This window comes from Mus caroli, chromosome 11 (genome assembly GCF_900094665.2).
Source record: "Mus caroli chromosome 11, CAROLI_EIJ_v1.1, whole genome shotgun sequence".
Lineage (NCBI taxonomy): Eukaryota > Metazoa > Chordata > Mammalia > Rodentia > Muridae > Mus > Mus caroli.
In genome coordinates, this window is record NC_034580.1 from 64792453 (window position 1) to 64812794 (window position 20342).

At 49.5% G+C, this 20342-nt stretch overlaps 2 protein-coding genes across 12 annotated transcripts in view; both read left to right on the forward strand.

The window, feature by feature from the left end:
- Nucleotides 1-1933, forward strand: part of Dlg4 (discs large MAGUK scaffold protein 4) — a 28034-nt gene extending 26101 nt beyond the window's left edge. For 8 of the 10 annotated variants that reach the window (XM_029483255.1, XM_029483259.1, XM_029483261.1 and 5 more), the window contains 3 exons: nucleotides 61-170; nucleotides 676-767; nucleotides 989-1927. In XM_029483255.1, the coding sequence (XP_029339115.1) occupies nucleotides 61-170; nucleotides 676-767; nucleotides 989-1095 (309 nt within the window). In that variant the 3' untranslated portion in view covers nucleotides 1096-1927. Of the gene's footprint in view, nucleotides 1-60; nucleotides 171-675; nucleotides 768-988 lie in introns of all 10 variants that reach the window. The other 2 variants (XM_029483256.1, XM_021175397.2) reach the window with 1 other exon arrangement.
- An 8570-nt stretch (nucleotides 1934-10503) lies between these two features.
- On the forward strand, nucleotides 10504-14320 carry Asgr1 (asialoglycoprotein receptor 1). Of its 2 annotated transcripts, none has more exons than XM_021175401.2 (9): nucleotides 10504-10600; nucleotides 11319-11404; nucleotides 12442-12558; nucleotides 12682-12777; nucleotides 12863-12934; nucleotides 13268-13354; nucleotides 13449-13600; nucleotides 13681-13787; nucleotides 13904-14301. In XM_021175401.2, the coding sequence occupies exons 2-9, from the start codon at nucleotides 11338-11340 to the stop codon at nucleotides 14058-14060; spliced, it is 855 nt and encodes a 284-aa protein (XP_021031060.1). In that variant the 5' UTR covers nucleotides 10504-10600; nucleotides 11319-11337; the 3' UTR covers nucleotides 14061-14301. The 2 variants fall into 2 exon arrangements, with proteins under 2 accessions (XP_021031060.1, XP_021031059.1); XM_021175400.2 differs by lacking the exon at nucleotides 10504-10600 and adding an exon at nucleotides 10758-10925 and having other exon boundaries at nucleotides 13904-14320.
- Nucleotides 14321-20342: the final 6022 nt, after the last annotated feature.

Genomic DNA, 20342 nt, shown 5'->3' on the forward strand with positions numbered 1-20342 from the left:
CCTCTGTCTGTCCTTCCTGCTACCTGCTGGTCCCCCTCCGCCCACCCTGCCTGCCCCCAGGGGAAGCACTGCATCCTTGATGTCTCAGCCAATGCCGTGCGGCGGCTGCAGGCGGCCCACCTGCACCCTATCGCCATCTTCATCCGTCCCCGCTCCCTGGAGAATGTGCTGTGAGTATGGTCCCAGGGGCTCCCCCTCTGCTCCCTCCATCTGTGACCCTGGGCTCTCAAGGTCCCCCACCTTGATCTGTCCTCTCAGAACCTGGGACAGCAACTCCCACAGTGTTCAAAGAGCTGCATTGAGAGTTGAGAGTCAGGGCTTGAAACAATGGGGGGCCTTTCCCCCTTCTCCTGCCTTGGGTTAGGCAGGCCTACAGTTCTCAGGAGCCCCCCTGGGGCATACACAGGCTGGGGCAAACCAGAACCTCAGAGGCAACTAACTGGGAGTCAGTCTGAATTCCTTCTATGGGGCTAAAGGCTGAAAGGATGCGTTTCAGAGGTCCTGGATGGGGTGGGTTGGCGTGAGCACATCTGTAGCTCCAGAGGATATCAGAAATGATATCGTTTGCTGTGTGCTCCAACTATGAAAGAAGTTGTAATGCAGCCTGCCAGGAAGGAGGTAAAAATGCAGAGAGGGACCTAGCCCTCACGTCTGTGTCTCTCTCCCTCTTGACAGAGAGATCAATAAGCGGATCACAGAGGAGCAAGCCCGGAAAGCCTTCGACAGGGCCACGAAGCTGGAGCAGGAGTTCACGGAGTGCTTCTCAGGTGAGAGGCCAGGCGGTCCCGTGAGCCCCGAGGCCAGGGTGTGCTGAGATTTGATGGAGCTGCCCTACTGGGTGCGGCCGGTGTGAGAAGAGGGGTCTTGTCAGTGGGCTCAGGGACCCATGGCTCCTGGCTGAAGGACTAGGAGGTGCTCCGGGCTTCGGGCTCCCTGGTCACATGTCTTTGTGACCTTGGCCTCACTTGCTGCTCTGCCTGACTTGCAGCCATCGTAGAGGGCGACAGCTTTGAAGAGATCTATCACAAAGTGAAACGTGTCATCGAAGACCTCTCAGGCCCCTACATCTGGGTCCCAGCCCGAGAGAGACTCTGACTCCTGCCCTGGCTTGGCCTGGACTCACCCTGCCTCCACCACCTGGGCCCTTGGTCTGGACTGAATAGCCCAAGCCCTTCGTACCCCAGCCTTCCTTCCCACCCTTCTTATTTATTTCCTTTCTGACTGGATCGAGCCCATTGGAGGGAGGACACTCCTCTCTGCATGTATCCCTGCACCCCAGATCAGGGCCCCTAGACCCCAGGAACCTGGGGCCTGGGGGGGTGGAGCTGGGCTCCTGGTTCCGAGCCCTTGCTCCTTAAGACTCCTACCCCTGCCCGCCCCCATGCACACACAGACCCACTGGGGGCCTCTGCCCTCCCCATTTTCTCCCACACACATTCCAGAAGTCAGGGCCCCTCTCAAGGAGTACCCGCTGTAGGGATGCAGGGCCACAGGCTTCCGCGCTCTCCCGAGGCAGGGGCTGGGGTCACCCCTGCCCCATCATAACTCCCCATGCCGTTTGAGTTCTCCTTTATTTTCTCCATTCTTTTCTTCTCAAAGGTGGTTTTTGGGGGGAGAAGCAGGGGGGCTCTCCTGAGTGTCCCCCTGTCTTTCACACACCTCCCACCTTTTTTCTTTGCCGGTTTGCATGAGTGGAAGGTCTAACTGTGGCTTTTTTTTTTCTGGGATTTGATTTGATTTTATTTGATTTTATTTTTTTGGGAAAAGGGGAGGGATGGGTCTGGGGAGTGGGGAATGTGGGAGGGGGTGGGGGGGCAAAGGGTCAGGGGTTGGGTGTCCGGGAGCCAGGGGAGGACAGGAAATGCTGCCGCCTTCTGCAATTTATTTATTTTTTTCTTTTGAGAGAGTGAAAGGAAGAGACAGACACTTGAAACCCCGTGTGTGGCCTGGTTCTTTGGGGTGAGGGAGGGAAGTGCCCTGGGATGGGTGGCTCTGAGAACTTCAGGTCCTTCCTTACCTCACAGAGTATAGGGTGCCTAAAGGGGTTCTGGGAAGGACTTACCAGACCGAGGCAGACAGAGCTGCCACCGCTGGGCCTGGGAAGAGCAGGAGCTGGGTTAGCCCCTGGCAGACTCGCCATTGATCCCTGCAAGCTCAGTCTAGCCCTGACCACTCCCCCTAGCTGGCCTCATCCCTAGTGACAGCACATTCATCCCTAAAGAAAAATACAGAGGCTCCTCGGCTTACAGTGGAGTGAAGAGGACCTATGTATAAAACTATCCAGGATGTACAAATTCAATATACCTAACCGGCCGAACATCAGGACTCGGCTCCACCCATCCTTAAAGGCTCAGTGCATAGGCCAGAGGTTGGCAAAGCCTGTTGTGTCACAAAGCACTGAACAGCTCGTGTGATGGCCTGGGAGCTGACACTACTGCTGCTCAGCATCAAGTGCCACCCAGTACATGACTAGTCCATAAAAAGATAAAAAGATTAAAAAAAAATGGAGACCCAGTTATGGAGGCATATGCCTGTAATCCCAGCATTTGGGAAGCTGAAACAAGAGCATTGGGAGTTCAGGGTCATCCCAGGCTATCTAGTCTGAGCTTCAGAATGAAGCTACTTTAAAAGGTCAAACAAAATGCAACAAAAACAAAAAAATAGTTTCTACCGAATGTATATTTCTTGGTATTGTTTTAAAGCCGAAAAACTCTAGGTTGACCCATTAAAGGTGGGGCTGCATAGAGGAAGCATTCTTCGTTATATTTATGGGGTTGTGGACAGAATATTTTGTGTATTTGTTTGTTTTATTTTTTTCCAGACATTGTTTCTCTGTGTAGCCCTGGCTGTCCTGGATCTCGCTCTGTAGGACAGGTTGGCCTCTAACTCAGAGATCTGCACGCCTCTGCCTCCCAAGTGCTGGGACTAAAGGTGTGCACCACCACAGCTCTGTGTGGACAGAATCTTTTCAGGAGTTTGCTGGATGAAGGATGCCGTATGAATAGTCACTGTTGGATTTCTTTGTGTGCCACTTTGTGGGACTTGAGGGAGACTTGGTAAATATTGTGGCTAAGAAAACAGAAATGTGACCGCAGATAGAAAAGCTGGAGAAATGAAAATGAGCACTTAATTTCAGAACTTGACAGATAAGCCACCTCCTGGCACCAGCTGTGATGCCATCCCCACGTCTGTCTGTCAGGGAAACACACACACACACACACACACACACACACACACACACACACACACACACACTTTCACAAGCTTGTGCACTAGAAGGCTGAGGTGGGGAGCCTAAGAGTTCTTAAATCCTCAATAGTTGCAAAAGGGCAGTTTCTGTGGCCATCCCTGAGCCAAGATAAGAGATGGCTGCAAAAGGCCAACCTAGAGGAAGTGATTCTGGGGAGGACATGCCATCCAACAGTCAAAGCAGAGTCATTGGACTGCTGGCTGTCACATAAACGTGTGACTCTGCATTGTCCAGTGCAATTATCCTTACGGCATCCTGACCCAAGAGGCTCACCTTTGCAAGCATGGGGGTGGGGGTTAGAACCCGGGGTCTGAATGTCAGGAAAGCTCCCCATGGTTCTGACATCTTGTTGCTTTAGATTGGGACTTTCAGATAATTCTCTTAGCTTGATGCTGTGTAGATGAGGCTATGCTGATGGTCTCTGTCAGGAGCCAAAAGGAGAAATGGAGGAACTGAGGCAGGTGCCTTAAGGAGTCTGGGTCCAAGGAGCTGAGGAGCCTTTACTTAGAAGGGGTATAGCTCTCAGCTTTGTTTCTTTGTTATTAAGTTTCCCAGACTGACCTTGAACTTGTCATCCTGCTACAGCGTCCTGAGCGCCGGGATTACAAATGTGCACCACCATACCAGGCTCAAAGTCTGCATTATTACTGCTTTTAATTAAAAAAAATTCAATTTACTTGAGTGTGTGTCTATGCGAGTGCATACCAGGTGCTTGTGGGTGCCCCCAGGAGAGCAGAAGAGAGTGCTGGGCTCCCTGGAGCAGGATTACAGATGCTTATGAGCTGGGTGCTGGGGCCCACACTTGGGACCTCGAGCTGGGTGCCCTTAACCACCGATCCATCTCTTCAGACCCTGTCGTTTTATTGTTGATTTTTCCCCTCCTTTTTCAGTTGCTTCTTAGATTCATGTGTGTGTTTGTGTGTGCATGGGCACCCATGCGCAAGCGTGTGCAGACTAGCATGCATGTGTGCATACACCAAGGTACATGTGTGTGTGGGGGGATCAGAGGCCAACTTGGAGGAGAAGATTTTCTGTTTTCACCATGTGGGTTCCAAGGATCCAACTCAGGTTTCTGGGCTCGGTGGCTAGTATCAGTGAGAGATGGCTTGCCACCTCATTGTTTTGTTTTAATTTTTGGGGTGGGAGTGGGGGTGGGGGAGGGTCTCAGGTTCCCAGCCTGGTCTTGAACTTGTTATGTAGGCAAGGATGACCTTTAACTCCTGACCCTTGTGCCTCCACCTCCCGAGTGTTGGGATCGCAGGCATCCATCATCGTCCCTGCCGCTCGTTATTTTTAAGTGATGTGAACGATCTGTGTACCTGACAAATTTGCACATCGAGAAATTCACGTGGTTTTAAAAGTTGCCTCCTCATCTGAGGGAGCATGGTTAGCAGTGTGAAGTTTATTTCAAGTCTACAGAGTGTGTTTCCCTGTGTAGGGCCATGGGCTGGGCAGATGTTCTACTACTGAACTGCATCCCCAATTCCTTTGGTCCCTTGAGGCAAATTAGAAAAAAAAAGTTTTGTTTTTTGTTTTTTTTTTTTTTGAGACAGGGTCTTTGTGTAGCTCGCTGGCTTTCCTGGAACCCATTATATAAACCAAACTGGCCTCAAATTCAGAAATCCACCTCTTATTGGCTGGGATTAAAGGCATGCATCTCTGTTCTTGGCACCAGATTGAAAATGTTTTAATCTAAAAATTCTAAAAAAGATTTATATTTATTTCATGTGAGTACACTGTCAGTCTCTTCAGACACGCTAGAAGAGGGCATCAGATCCCATTACAGAAGGTTGTGAGCCACCATGTGGTTGCTGGGAATTGAACTCAGGACCTCTGGAAGAGCAGTCAATGCTCTTAACTGCTGAGCCATCTCTCCAACTCCTAATTTGAGATTTTTATGTGTGGGGCTGGACAGATGGCTCAGAGGTCAAGAGCATGTGTTGGTCTTGCAGAGGACCCAGGTTCAATTCCCAATACCCACATGGTGCCTCATAGCTATCTATAATCCTAGATCCAGGAGATCCAACAGGCACACACACACAGTAAACGTACATGCAGGCAGGCAAAATATTCATATGCATGGTGAAATAAAAAAATAAAAAGTTTATGTGTATGAGTGTTTTGCTTGTATGTGCTTCTGGGCACCCTGTGTGTGCCTGGTTCTCTCAGAGGCCAGGAGAGGGTATCAGGTCCCTGGCACTGGAATTATAGATGGTTGTGAGTCACCACGTGAGTCAAACCCAAGTCCTCAGTAAGAGCAGCTGGTGTTCCTAACCATTGAGCCACCTCCCCAGCCCCAGAAGGCAGAAAAGAGACCCAGACTCCTAAGCTGACCTGGATTCAAACCCTGGCTTCTCTTTCCTTAACCCCTTTCTGTTTTTCACCAAATCCTCATTGGATCTTTTTTTGGTGCCAATGTATGTTTTACACCCCCAGTTTCAGGGAACTTGGGTCCATCAGTGGGGATGGAAAAAAAAATCCCAGAATGAAAACAGATGCAGATAATTAGAATCGATGAGTGCTATTAAGCAAACAAAGTGACGGTTGGACATCTGTCCAGGGCTAGTTTAGGCATGTGGCCTCCCTCGGAGCAATGCTGTATTGAAAAATAAACAAAGACAGGTGGTGGAGTATGCCTAGAAGAACATCAACAAGTAGGGTTTAGGTGTGGAAGCCTGGAGGGCAGAGGAAGGCACAGGGGCAGAGCAGGCTGGAGGGAAGCAAGCAGGATCAGGCTCATAGGCCTTTACAGACATTCTAGACCAAGTGCCATGGGAAGCTGCCAAAGGGGGTGGAGAGATGGCTCAGTGAGAAAAGGTGTGTGTTGACAAGCCTGGTGATACGAGTTCAAGTCCTCATAGGGGACCCGTATGATGGAAGGAAAGAAGACGTTGTCCTTTGACCTCTGTGTGCTCACATCCGTTCAATAATAAATGTTACACACACACACAAAAATACAAACCCCCAAACCAAAAACAAAACAACAATCAGAAAGAGAGAAGCTATCAGCGTGGCAGGATTCTATTTTGGCAAGAGGGCTCCAGGTGCCAGGAGAGAACGTACAGTAGGGGGCGCTAGAGAACCCAGAGGTAGTTGCCTGCATTGATAGGAGAGTGTCTTTGACCCTTTGGGCAAGAAGCCTAAGCCATTGGCCCGGTTCCCTACTTGTAAAGCGGCAGCAATAACTGCCTACCTAGCTGTGTCCTTAAGAGGAATACACAGCATGGTGCCTGTAAAGCCCTTAGCCCTGGATGTGGTGTTCAGTAGGAAGTGGTCACGTGGTACACGATCGGCTCCGAGTCTCTTCACTTATTGGATAAACCTGAATGTTACATAAACCCCAAAGCATTCGGTATTTTAAAACCTTCTCTTAAATCATCACCCTCTGAAAGGAAAGAGACAGAAAGATTGGGGCCAGAGAACTCCAATTGCTTTAAAGCAGCAAACTTGGGGTGAGGGACAAGGTGGGATAGAGAGGGACCCCGATGGACTTGGGTAGCTCGGGCTTCTTTTGTCTCCAGAGGAGGGCCCTGTCAACTGTATGGTTGGGGCCCTAAGGCCCCTGAGGAGGTGTCAGTTCCAACTGCAGTTGGTGCAGGGGCCCATCTTCTTCTCGCCCTGGCTGTCCCTGTCTTCCTTCAGCTTTACCTCAGCCTTCGTAGCCAGCATTTATCACATAAGCTCTCTGGCTTCAGCTCAGCCCTGGCTCTACCTGACTGTTCCCAGCTATGGGGCTCACAGGCATTCAATGCTGGGTCACCTCATCTCGAGATCTTCTGGAGGCCAAGGGTGCTGAGGGAGGGGGTTGACAAAGAGGTCCTATTCTCCAAGTCTGGGGTAAGATCAAGGTAGTATTATCATATTAGACATGACCTTGGAAGTGCCCGTGACTTGGAAGGCGGCTCCAGATGGAGGTCTCCTTTATGAAACAGGAGGGGCTATCTGAGCTCGGACATTGTGTTTCCAGGGCCCCGACTTTGCTCTCTGTAGTGTGCAGAGCCCCTGGATCTGTCCCGTGTATCCCCATGCCCTTTCTGGAGCTGAGAGTTCTAATCTGTGGGGGTTTGAATGAGAGTGGCCTTCGTAGGCTCATAGGTTTGAATGTTTCATCCCTCGTTAGTGGAACAGTTTTGGGAAGAATTAGGAGGCGTGTCATTGTTAGGGGAGGTGTGTCACTCGGGGACAGGCTTTGAGGTCTAAAAATCCCACCCAGTCTTGCTCTCTCTGTCTCCTGTTTGTGGATCAGATGTGCGCTCCCTCCCAGTTGCTGCTCCAGCATCGCGTCTGACTGCCGCCGCCATACTCCCTGCCATGTTGGCCACAGGCTCATCCTCTGAAACTATAAGCAAGCCCCTAGCCAAATGCCTTATTTATTTACTTATTTCAACAACTTGCCTTGGCCATAGTGTCTCTTCACTGCACAAGAAAAGTAACCAAGACACAGTCTAACTCTTGCTGGGCTGCTGGTGAGAAGAAACCATTACAGCGCTCAGTACACAGCGCTCGGCATGGGCTCTTGCGGAACTAAGTACAACCGACTCATTGTGTTTAACTTCAACAAACCCTTGAGACGGGCATTAATCCAGCTTCTCAGATGAGCCCAGAATAGTCTAATAACAGGCTTCAGGCTTCTCCCCCACCCCTTTCTGGGGCCCCCATCCTTGGCACCCCTTGTTCATCCTTAGCATCACACACTCACCTTGGCCCACTCCTCCTCAGCTTTGTAGCTGTCCGGGCCTTTCACAACCTGAAAAATCTTTCTTGTTTCTACTTTCCCCCAAAGGAGACTCATTTCTCTCTTTCTTCTTGGTCTCCTGCAGCTCCAGCTGGCAGCACTGGAGCTCATTCTCTGCCCTCCTCTGGTCAGGGATCTCATCTACGTTTGCTGCTGCTACGAAAAGATCCCTGGGAAGACAAAGGAGGAAAGGTTTGCCCTGGCCTAGGGTTTCAGTGGGCTCCACCCATGGGTGGGCTCCACCCATGCCTGGCTTGGTTGCCTTGAGCCTGTGGCAAGAATGAACATCATGGCACTGTGGGGGTGTGACGTAGAGAAAGTTGCTGACTTCAGAGCGGCTAGAGTGCAGAGAGAGAGAGAGAGAGAGAGAGAGAGAGAGAGAGAGAGAGAGAGAGAGAGAGATTTTTTGAGATTGACAGAGATTGAGACAGACAGACAGTCCCAGGATGAGATATACCCTTCCAAGGCATACTACTGACCAATCTCATTGCCTCTGGGCCACTTAGCCCCTCCGACCGACCCAATTTCCACACCAAGGCCAGGCCACTATATCCCTTAGATATCTGGCCTCATCACTGTGTTGCCTGCACCTTCCCCTTCCCTTTGTTGAAATCCTGGGGATTGGGCCCAAGGTTTTGGGCATGCCAGGGAAACTCTCTACCGCCAAGTCATGGCACCTCCAGCTCAACTTGCAGCTCTTCATGCCCCTGGAATATAGCCACACAGTCTCTAAATATGTTGATCATGTAGGTCTATCCGTAAGAGATCTCTGAGCCCTTGATATGTGGTTACATGCCCCTCGAAGGTCCCAGGGCTTCTTGCCTCCTGGGACTTACATTGTGTGTGGTTCTTTTCCATGATAAGGAGGGCTGACCTGGGAGACCAGAGGACGGCATGGAAATGATGGGCTGTGTGGTGCTAAGCCCGCCGTCATGTCAGGAGGACATTCAAGCAGTCTCGTGGACAGGCCTGTGTGGTGAGGAACAGGAGTCCAAGCAGCAACCCGCAGTAATTTGCCTGTCCTATGAGTGAGTCACTTTGGCAGTTGATTTTCCAGCCTTAGTCCAGTCTTTCAACAAACACAGCACTGACTGAGATCATGGTCGTGTCCTCAGGAGAGATTCTGAGTCAGAACCAATGGTCGAAGCTGCACTTTAACCTTTACAGTGAGATGGTCTGTGTTTATTGTTTAAGTTGCTAAGTTGTGGGGTACTCACTTTGTGGTAAATGACTGGTACACATATCCAATGGGATGGATATATATGTATATATAATATATAACATATATATCCAATGGGATGGATATATATGTATATATAATATACGTATACATAGTATACGTATAATATATATTATAAAATGTATCTCTCTAAATAGAAATCTATTGAAAAGGGATGAAAAACTACACACACACTCATCCATACATCCACAATCCACACTTAACATTTATTCAAACATGTGTTTTAACACTAGTCCAGTACTGCTCTCTGATCCATGAGCTTAGGGCATGGCTCTCAGGTATGAACCGTATTTCAAAATGCCTTCTTCCAGGACAAAATGCAAATAGAAAGATGCAAAAATCCTGAGTTTACAGCATTTTCCAGTTTTACAAGCTAGGGCTGAGGTCTCTACAGCACTGACAGAGCAAGAGGCTCGGTGCCCCCTGCTAGTCCCTACCTCTATGAGTAGAGCTACTATTCAGACTGGATCCGTGTCTGTTTGCTTGCCAGAATAAACTAGATTGTAAGTGGCAAAATCAGAGAGTGTTAAATTAATGGCCCAATTTTCACCAAAATCGCTGGCAGCAAGCCCGGTTCATGTAAACATGCGGATTTTTAGGACACAGACAAGCAAGGACGCACAGAGTGGTTGGATTTATGTAAGCAGTGCCTTCCTGAATAGCTCACAGGCTCTAGACGGCCACAGAGGCCACTCCTTACTGTGGAGCCTAACAGGAGGCCGGTTATATTTTGAATACTGCTCTTGTCCCAAGCCTGAGTTCTGACAGGCCTCTCTGAAGCTCTCAGGACCGTGAGGGGCCATGTTTAAACCTCTCTGGGGATTTGGGGACCTGGTGCGTGGGACAGCTAAGGATCCTGTTCTAAGTGAGGTGCTGGAGGCAGCACACAGGGCACTGAGTTGGGCTGCCCGGGTGTTAGTCTGTGCTCTTCTGTGTAGTGTGGTTTTGAGAAGCCCTTGTCTTCCAGAGCCTCAGCTTTCTTGCCTGCAGAATGGGTTGTTCTCTGGGGATGAGAAAGTTTGAAGCCCTGGGGCATATGGTAGAATCAGTGATTTCTTGGCCCTGATCCCAGGGGGGAGCTGCTCCTCCTGTTATCACTGCGCTGCTTGGAGGACTACCATAGAGTGAGTCAGTCAGGTTAGGGCTGAGGAGCCTGGAGCTGAGACCCCAGGAATCTACAGCTTGCAATTATAACACCGAGGTCACAGGGCAGGATTGGGCAAGAGCGGGGAATCAGTTGGTGCCTCTGATCCTGGTCAGGGATGTTTGGAGATACGGACAATTCTGGGAAATTCAGGACCAAAAGGGGGAGGGCTCTGAGGGGAAGCAGCAAACTGTTCCCTAGCCTTTTAAGGCCTGTCTCACCCACAAAAAGGTAACGAGTATTGAACATGCGGGTGTGCATGCGTATATGTGTGTGCATGTGTGTGTGTGTAGACTCTCCCTTTCTGAGAAATAGAATAGAGGTCACCCATGCCTTCCTTCCTCCCCTATACCTCCCCAGTTCCAAGTCTATTTCTACCTCTGTTTATGGTCCAAAGTCCCGGTGTTGGTGATGCCAGGTTCAGCGTGCTCAGACACACATGGGCCCTGGATGGACCCTGTCCCCTCCCCTCCCATTGCCCAGGGCTCTTCACCTGGTTCTTCAGGCTTCAGCCCCCTCCTTAGACTGGGCTCTTTGTGGTGCTGAGGGACCTTCAGTAAGTACAGCAGGAGGGGAAGGGATGGGTGACAGTCAAGAGAGAGTGGCTGGACGGGTTCACATGCGCAGTGTGTGTGAATGGGAGAGGAGATATTTTTTTCTTAGACAGAATATAGCCTTGGTTAGTCTGGAACGCACTCTGTAGACCAGGCTGGCCTCGAACCTACAGAGATCCACCAGCCTCTGCTTCCTGAATACTGGGATTAAAAGCATGTGTCACCATGTCCAGCTAGAGGATAGATTTTTGGATGTCAGGCTTGGGAGCAGATAGGGTTAGGGGAGACAGAAAGCATGTTCACCTAGTCAGATGTAAAAGGGGACTGGACTTCTTCCAGCTCCAAGCCTGTCAGCCCTGGCTCAGCGCTAAAGGCTCTAAACGTGGCTGTCCTAGGTCCGGATCCAGTGCCATCATGACAAAGGATTATCAAGATTTCCAGCACCTGGACAATGATAATGACCATCATCAACTCCGGAGAGGTGAGAGGTGCTCCCTTTCAGAGAGGCGAGGGGTGCTCCCCTCTGGAGGAGAGCATCAATGGCTCTGTCCCTCTGACTCAGCTCCTGTGTCCTGTGGAGATCCCTAGCTCTGTTCCATACACTCAGAAAACAGTGGCTGCATCACTCTTGCTGGGACATCGGGTACAGGGCATAGTGTTGGCGTCCTCAGTGACAGATGTCTAAGCTTCCTCCCAATGTTACCCATTTCTCAAGACCCCAGGCAGAGGGTGGATCCAAGGTGTGGGGACTACTGAAGGTTGGGGGCATGAGCTTATTGTCAGCCCCGTCTGAAATTAGGTCCCTTTCCTTTTCAGTTTCAACAGTGTGTATGTGGAGGTGGAGGTGGGGATGGGGGGTGATCAGGATCAGTTTGACTTAAGGGACCCTTGGAGAGGGGGCTGAGGGTCTCAGCACGGATGAAAGACGAAGCATCTGCTCTCCCTGCTTCTTTGTCCTCTGAGCAGGGACTGTCGTGTGCCTGTACAAACAAATACAGAGCTCTTGAGGTATCCCAGGTGGGCAGTGGGCTTTTATGCAGGAAGGAGCACAGGAGGGGAAACGGGGCGCGGGGGGTGGGGCAGGAGGGAAAGCCGGCAGGCCAACCGACAGGACTGAGTGTCATTTTCTTCCTTGGTGGGAGAGGCTCACCTTTTCACCTTGCATGCAACCAAAGACTCACAGGAGTCACGGAAAGAGGAGGAAACCCACCCTTCCTACACGTTGGTGGAGCAATCACTCCCCAGGCGTGGTTCACCGTCTGTAATGACAATATTATGCCACAGGGTGGCAGCAGAGGTCCGGGGCTTCGGGAATGCTAGGGCAGGTCAAAGCTTTGCACTTCTGATAACCCCCTTTCTTCCCTATCTTTCTTTAGGCCCTGCAGGGTTGCCCACGGCCCGCATTTCTTAATCTATACGGCTCCTCTTAGTCTACTGGAGAATTTAGTTTGCGCTCTTCCTAGTACCTCGGGATTTAGGTTGGCCCGGGTAGTGAACTCTTGATACACTCTCTTGCAGGGCCTCCTCCCACTCCACGGCTCTTGCAGCGACTCTGCTCTGGATCCCGCCTCCTCCTGCTCTCCTTGAGCCTCAGCATCCTGTTGCTGGTGGTTGTCTGTGTGATCACATCCCAAAGTGGGTGGCCAGGGCTGGGCAGAGAAAGGGGGCAACTTCGGGTGTGTGTGAGCGAGCGGTGGGTGCGGTGGTTGGTGGACACAGACAACTTATTTTTCTCTACTCACATCCTCTCTTGCTTAGATTCCCAACTCCGGGAAGATCTGCTGGCTCTAAGGCAGAATTTCAGCAACCTCACTGTGAGCACTGAGGACCAGGTCAAGGCCTTGAGCACCCAGGGTGAGGGGGGGGGGCTGGGTTTGGGGCCTGGGTCTGGGTGAGGGGTGGTGGGGTTGTCAGGACTTTGAACAAGTTTATCCTCTAGGAAGTAGTGTGGGAAGAAAGATGAAGTCAGTGGAGTCGAAGATGGAAAAACAGCAGAAGGATCTGACTGAAGGTAAGGGTGCAGGGGGAGGGGAGGAAGAGGGGGGAGGGGGAGGAGGGTTGGAAGAGGGAATAAGGGGCAAGGGGTAAGAGGTTAGGGGGAGAAAGAGGGAAGGGAGAGGGTGAGGGTGAGAGAGAGAGAGAGGAGGGGGAGGTCAGGTGGGGGGAGGGGTCTGACACGGGGCCAAATCTCACAGCCTAGGTCAAAGTTTTGGCTAGGGAGCCTGTGATGATTGATTGTTCTCCAGTGTTCACACTCACCTCATTCATCTTCCTCCCCTCTTCTCTCTGCCTCCTCCTGTCCTCTGCCACTCCCCCCCCCCCATCCACCCTCCCACCCCTCCAGATCACTCCAGTTTGCTACTGCACGTGAAGCAGTTAGTGTCTGACGTGCGAAGCTTGAGCTGCCAGATGGCTGCATTTCGGGGCAAAGGTGAGGGGTGAGGGGTGGGGGTACAAGTCCCACTTCCTTGAGCACCCCACCCTGGCAGCAGCTCAGCCCTTCACCCTGCATTCCCTCACCTCAGGCTCTGAAATGACCTGCTGCCCCATCAACTGGGTAGAGTATGAAGGCAGCTGCTACTGGTTCTCCACCTCTGTGAGGTCTTGGACCGAAGCTGACAAGTACTGCCAGCTGGAAAATGCCCACCTGGTGGTGGTGACCTCCGGGGATGAACAGGTGAGGCCACGCTGAGCTGAGTTCTTCTGGGATGCTAGATGGTGGAAAGGAGAGGTCACCAAGTCTGCTTCTTTCCTCAGAACTTCGTCCAGCGCCACATGGGCCCCTTAAACACTTGGATTGGCCTAACTGACCAGAATGGGCCCTGGAAATGGGTGGATGGAACAGACTACGAGACAGGCTTCAAGTGAGTGTGGGTCTGCGGGCAGGGTAGCTGGTGTCATCCTGGGCCGGGGGTCCCAAGGCTGGCGACGTGGCTGAGAGTCTGATCTCCTGGGGCTCACAGCCATCTTCTGTCTCTAGGAATTGGAGACCAGAGCAGCCGGATAACTGGTACGGACATGGGCTTGGAGGGGGCGAGGACTGCGCCCACTTCACGACGGATGGCCGCTGGAATGACGACGTCTGCAGGAGGCCCTACCGCTGGGTCTGTGAGACAAAGTTGGACAAGGCTAATTAGGAACCTTCCTTCCCCTCATTTATATCCTTAATTCCTTGAGCTGCTGAGGTTTAGAACTGGTAGAGCCTACCTAAGGGTCTCCCCATCTTCAGGAACTCTCATTTAGGTAGGATTTTTAAAGGACCGGTAAAGAATGGTGTTTAAGAAATGATGTTTGATGCCTGGTGGTGGTAGGGGTGCATATTGAAACCCAGCGTGCAGTTCTCTTCTGTCAGCTTTTTTTTTTTTTTTTTTTTTTAGAGTAAAAAGAAGAGAAATAACCGTTCATGAGCTGTCTGGTCATTGGGGATTAGGAACCGGGTGTGGGTTGGCTCATGTTAGGAAAGCCTCAGGTCAGCAGCTGAGCTGTGAAGACAGAATGAACTTCAGATAACACAGCCTGCTAGCAGCCTGGCTTCGCTGTGTACAGATACGGCAACGTGAGCTAGTTATTCTGTCCTAAAGTCTCAGTTGGAAAATGGGATGATTTTTGACCTCTGTCTGCTGGGGGCAGGACCAACCACCAGGGAACTGCAGCCCCCCCCCGCCCCCCCCCGTGCTGAGTGCATCAGAGACTTGGAATGAAACACACTGGCCTGCGACATTCATCGCAACAAACAGAAACTGCTTTGTACACTGAATAAACGCAGTGAATACCCAGCTCAGGATCACAGACACATGAATGCAAAGATATATTAGTATAACCAAGGGTGGGAATGAGGACAATTACAGATAACTTACAGACATGAATTACTAACAAAACAGGGCAAAATGTTTGCTCATAAATAACATGAAAATACAATATATAGTCATATGTATATATACATGTATATATATATAAATGATATAATATGTATATATTTTTACAAATACACTGCAGGAAAATAATATTTTTCCTCTACAGGAAAGATTGGCAAATCTGTCATCTAAAATTAGAAACAAGCACTAGGCCAGACCTGGATGAAATAGTTGCAACATTTATAACAAGTAATTAATATCAGGACTATGAAAAACTATGAAGTCTCAAGAGGAAAACTCAACATGGAAATGTGAAAAGAGACACTGTTAAAAACATTTGTCACTTCAGGTTGAGGGAACTATTCCCCCTGTGCTCAGGCAGCCAGCGGTCTCCAACGGTCTCCCTTCCTCTTGCCTGCCTGACGGGGCTGCCGTGGGCTTGTGCTGGTGACGCTGCCCACTGGGGCTTCTTGACAAGGAGATTGTCTTCAGTATATGATGCTAATCACTTACTTTGAAGTCATAGTTGCTGTATGTGGACCATTTTGATGATATTTAAACAGGCTAGAGAGACAGCTAATCAGTTGAGAAGTGTGTTGCTCTTCCAGAGGTCCCCCCCCCCAAAAAAAAACAATTTAAAGAACTTATGTGAAAGATGCAAACTGAAAGATAACCATACAGTCTGAGCCCCTCTACATAACCACAGAAGAGAAAGAAAAGAAAAAGGAAAACCCTTAAATAGTAACTAATGGAAAATTCCATGGCGGCAGCGTGCGGATGCTTCATCATTTATCACGGGGTGATCTTGCCTGATAAATTCATTGCAAGCTGTACATGTGTGCTGTATGTGTGTGCTTGCACGTTGTCATGCGTGGAGACCATAGGTTGATATTGAACGTCTTTCTCCATTACTCTCTACCTTCTATCTGGCTAGACTGACTGGCCGGCAAGTCCCAGGGATCCCTCCGTCTCTGCCTCCCTTTGCTGGGATTATTGTCAGATAATGCTGTGCCCAGGTTATTATTAATATTTTTCGTTGGTTCGGACCCTTCTGTGGCAAGCCTTTTGTTGACTCGGCCATCTCTCGGGCTGGCACATGCATTTACGATACATCTAATCTACTGACCATTAGAAGTTACTCTCCGCAGGTGATATAGGTCATTGTTGTCTCTCTTGATAGTGTGGCTGACTGTGTGCTGTGACTCTGTCACCGTCTGGTGACAACAATAGAGAAGCAAACTGGAGCAGGAATCCTGTGGCATAGTAGTGCTCGCCCAGGAAAAGATCTAAACTCAAAATCCAAAGAATGGATTGGCCTCATGCATGCTGTGTCTCCACCACTGTGATGTAGAAAAAAAAAAAAAGTAAGTCAAACCTTCTTACGTCAGGTGTCCTTCTTACGTCAGGTGTCCTTCTGCAGCTGACGATAACGGCCAGTGTGGTCATTCTGCTCCATAAGGCATTCTCATCAGACAGCCCATGTGGAAGCCCTAATCCTCCCCAGACACTGCCTTAGTTCTGTTTACTACCCGAAATCAACTGTGCTTTGGAATGTAAAGTTGACAGGAGTAAAGGGGGCGCAGTAGCTTAGATTTGGGGCGAGGCAGGCTGAGGAGGGCTATAGAGCTGGGGTGGGGTGTGTACTTGGAGACTTTCAGCAGTAAGACACCAGAGGACAGCTATGTAGAGGTCGCTGGGTTATACAGCTGGAGACATGTGAGTGCGTGTGTACATGGAGCCAGTGTCTGGGCAGGAGAGTCAAGGAGAGAATGGCATGTTCATCTGGGTTCTGATTCCCCCATGTCTAGTTTTTGGGGGACAACACAGCCCCCCTTTTTTGGTGTGTGTGTGTGTGCGAGTGCATTTGTTTTTTTTTGTTTTTTTTTTTTGTTGGTTTTTTGTTTGTTTGTTTGTTTTTGTTTTTTTTTTAAACAGAGTTTCTCTGTATAGCCATGGCTGTCCTGGAACTCACTTTGTAGACCAGGCTGGCCTCCAACTCATTGGTTTGGGTTTTGAAGCAGGGTTTTTCTGTAGGCTTGGCTGTCCTGGAACTAGCTCTATAGACCAGCCTGGTCTCTGACTCAGACCAACTCAGAGATCTGGCTCCTGAGTGCAGGGATTAGGCATGTACCACTGCCTGGCAACACAACCTCGTCTATCCGCCATCTCTGTGGTCCCTTTGTCTAGAACGTTTCCTTACCTGAAGAATCACAGAGCTTTCTGCTCTGGGTCAGACTGAGCCAGCTTTGCATAGCAGCTGCATGCAGGCAGGTGTGCTGGTTCCTCGGCAAGAGGGAAACAGACTGCAGCCTCATTAAGAGTCAGAATTCAGAGAGGTTTGTCTCAGTTTGGGTGTCTCCCAAGTTCACAGCCTGAGAGGATCTATCTATCCATCCATCCATCTATCATCTATCTATCTATCTATCTATCTATCTATCTATCTATCTATCTATCTATCTATCTATGTATCATCTATCTATCCATCTATTATCTATTTATCTATCTTCTTTCTATCTATCTATCTATCTATCTATCTATCTATCTATCTATCTATCTGTCTTCAAGACAGGGTTTCTCTGTGTGCAAATGGCTGTCCTCGAACCCAGAGATCCTCATGCCTCTGTCTTCCCAGTGTTGGGATTAAAGGTGTGTCTGCTGTCTGACTAGGAGGTGGCGTCTTAGCAGCTGAAGGAGGCACACCTGTGGGGTCAAAGGAGGAAAATGAAATAGGAGGGCATTGCAAAGTTGCTGCTTGTGTTTGGCAACTGAGGCAATCCTTGAACATCTGCCGAACATACAGAATGGCTGACCTAAGGCAGGAATGACCGGAGGATTTGCCCAGTAGACCCACACCCCACAGCTGTTAGCTATAGCTCTGTACCATAACCTACGCTGGCTGATCTGATTCCAAATGGCCCTGGAGAAAGTTCTGGAGCAGAACATGAAAGTCAAACTTGTGGGGACATCGTCAGTATAAGCAGCTTCTGGTAAGAATGACAGGGACGACCAACAGTAACTCAAACATAAAACATGGAGGAGTGACCTTAGGAAATGGTGCGAAATATCCCCAAATCTGGCAAAGCCTTTCAGATCATAAACGTACTTGGGATATAGCAGCTGGTTCTCGGGGAGGAAGCCCTAATATTGCACTGAGGTCACTGATGCAGTCAAGATTATCAAAACTCACGAGCAGTGGCCAGGCATGGTGACGAACTCCTTTAATCCCAGTGCTAAGGAGGCAGAGGCAGGCAGATCTTTGTGAGTTCAAGGCCAGCCTGGTCTACAGAAGGAGTTCCAGGATAGCCAAAGTTGTTGCATAGAGAAACCATGTCTTGAAAAAACCAAACCAACCAACCCAAACCAAACAACACCCTCCTACCCCCAAATCATCAGCAGTGTGTTTTTGCTTAAAAATTTTTTTTGATAAAATGAATCTAAATTTATCTCGAAGAAGTACATGGGAGAACTAGACAGCAGAAAAGTTTTAAAAAGAACAGTTGTGTGTGTGGGGGGAGGGTATGGGGGACTTTTGGGATAGCATTTGAAATGTAAATGAAGAAAATACCTAATAAACAAAAAAATTTAAAAAAGAAAATATTTAAAAAAAAGAACAGTTAGGACAGTTATCTTCCCAGAACTTAAACTCTATTACCAAGTATTGTAATTAAAACACATCTGAGCTGGGCGGTGGTGGCACACGCCTTTAATCCCAGCACTTGGGAGGCAGAGGCAGGCGGATTTCTGAGTTCAAGGCCAGTCTGGTCTACAGAGTGAGTTCCAGGACAGCCAGGGCTATACAGAGAAACCCTGTCACAAACAAACAAACAAACAAACAAACACCACCCCCCCAAAAGACCAAAACCAAACCAAAACAACAACAACAAAAAACTGCACCTGGCTTTGGATAGGGACCGAAGAAGAGTTGAGGCTGCAGAAGAAACTTCAGAGCTGGGACCAAGGAGCTCTGTGTGGTTGGTAAAAAGAATTCAGTAGGAACCAGCCCATGCAAAGAAGGGAGAGAATGGAAGGGGTGGGGGTGGGGGTGGGGGGAGTGGCAATCATCTGTGGGACCTATGGGCAGGGGGGCAGGCTGGCCTGGTGCTCAGCCACCTTCTCTCGTGTCCCACCCCCACCCCACACACAAATGACTAAGATGGGTCTGTCTGGGTTATCTGATAGTGTACCAATAAACAGAAGCCAAGGGTCATGACATGTCATGGTTGCTACAGAGACTGTGGGAAGAGGGGCATGAAATGTGTGGGTGCTGACATGGGTAAATAAAGGTATCCGTTACACTCAAGGCCCTAGACACATATTGTGGGTAGTAGCCAAGAGTGTCACATCAGAGAGCAAGAGACAGGCTGGGAGACAGTTCTCATTTGATCCAATACACTGTTTTTTTGTGTTGTTGTTTGTTTGTTTTTTTCGAGACAAGGTTTCTCTGTGTAGCCTTGGTTGTCCTGGAACTCACTCTGTAGACCAGGCACTCAGAAATCTGCCTGCCTCTGCCTCCAAAGTGCTGGGATTAAAGGCCTGTGCCACCACTGCCCGGCTTACACTGATCTTATTACCCTTTCTTTTTAGGATTTATTTGTTATTACATATTTTTATATGGGTGTTTGTCTGCATGTATGGCTGTGCACTACATGCATGCAATGTCTGCAGAAGCCTGAAGAGGGCGCCAGATCCCTTGGAACTGAAGTTATAGACAGTTGTGAGCTGCCGTCTGGGTGCTGGGAATCAAGTCTGAGTCCTCTGGAAGAGCAGCCAGTGCTTGTAACCACTGAGCCATCTCTCCAGACCTGCCAATTATTATTATTATTTTTTTTGGTGGGGGGACAGAGTTTCTCCTTGTGTAGCCCTGGCTGTCCTGGAATTTGTTCTGTAGACCAGGCTGGCCTCAAACCTGCAGAGATCCTCCTACCTTTGCCTCCCGGGTGCATGGGATTACATGCCACCACCATCCAGCTACTTTTGTCTCTTACCTAGATAATGGTAATAATTTAATTTTCCTCTTCTCCATCACAAGGTCCCATTACGAGACCTAGGCTGGCCTTGAACTCACAATCCTCCTGTCTCAGTCTCCTGAGAGCTGAGGTTACAGGTGTGAACCACTTAGCCAGTAACTTATTTGTGATAAGTTATCTTTCTCAGTTCCAACCCCTGGGATGATACTTCCCGGGCACTCTTGTTTGAAGGTTATAATTCTTACTGACTGGATTTAAAAACACAGTGGAGCTGGTACAGAGGAGCTCTGGCCCTTTCCTGTGAAGGACCCGAGGACTCCCTCTTCCTCACCCAAAGTTGTGGGTTTTACATTAAAAAACTCTTCAGAACAGCCACTGACTGCATCTCTTGCATGGTGGAAGACATCCTGTGGACACTGTCTTAGTGTCCCCGAGTGACCAGGTCAGCCACTGACTGCATCTCTTGCATGGTGGAAGACATCCTGTGGACACTGTCTTAGTGTCCCGAGTGACCAGATCAGCCACTGACTGCATCTCTTGCATGGTGGAAGACATCCTGTGGACACTGTCTTAGTGTCCCCGAGTGACCAGATCAGCC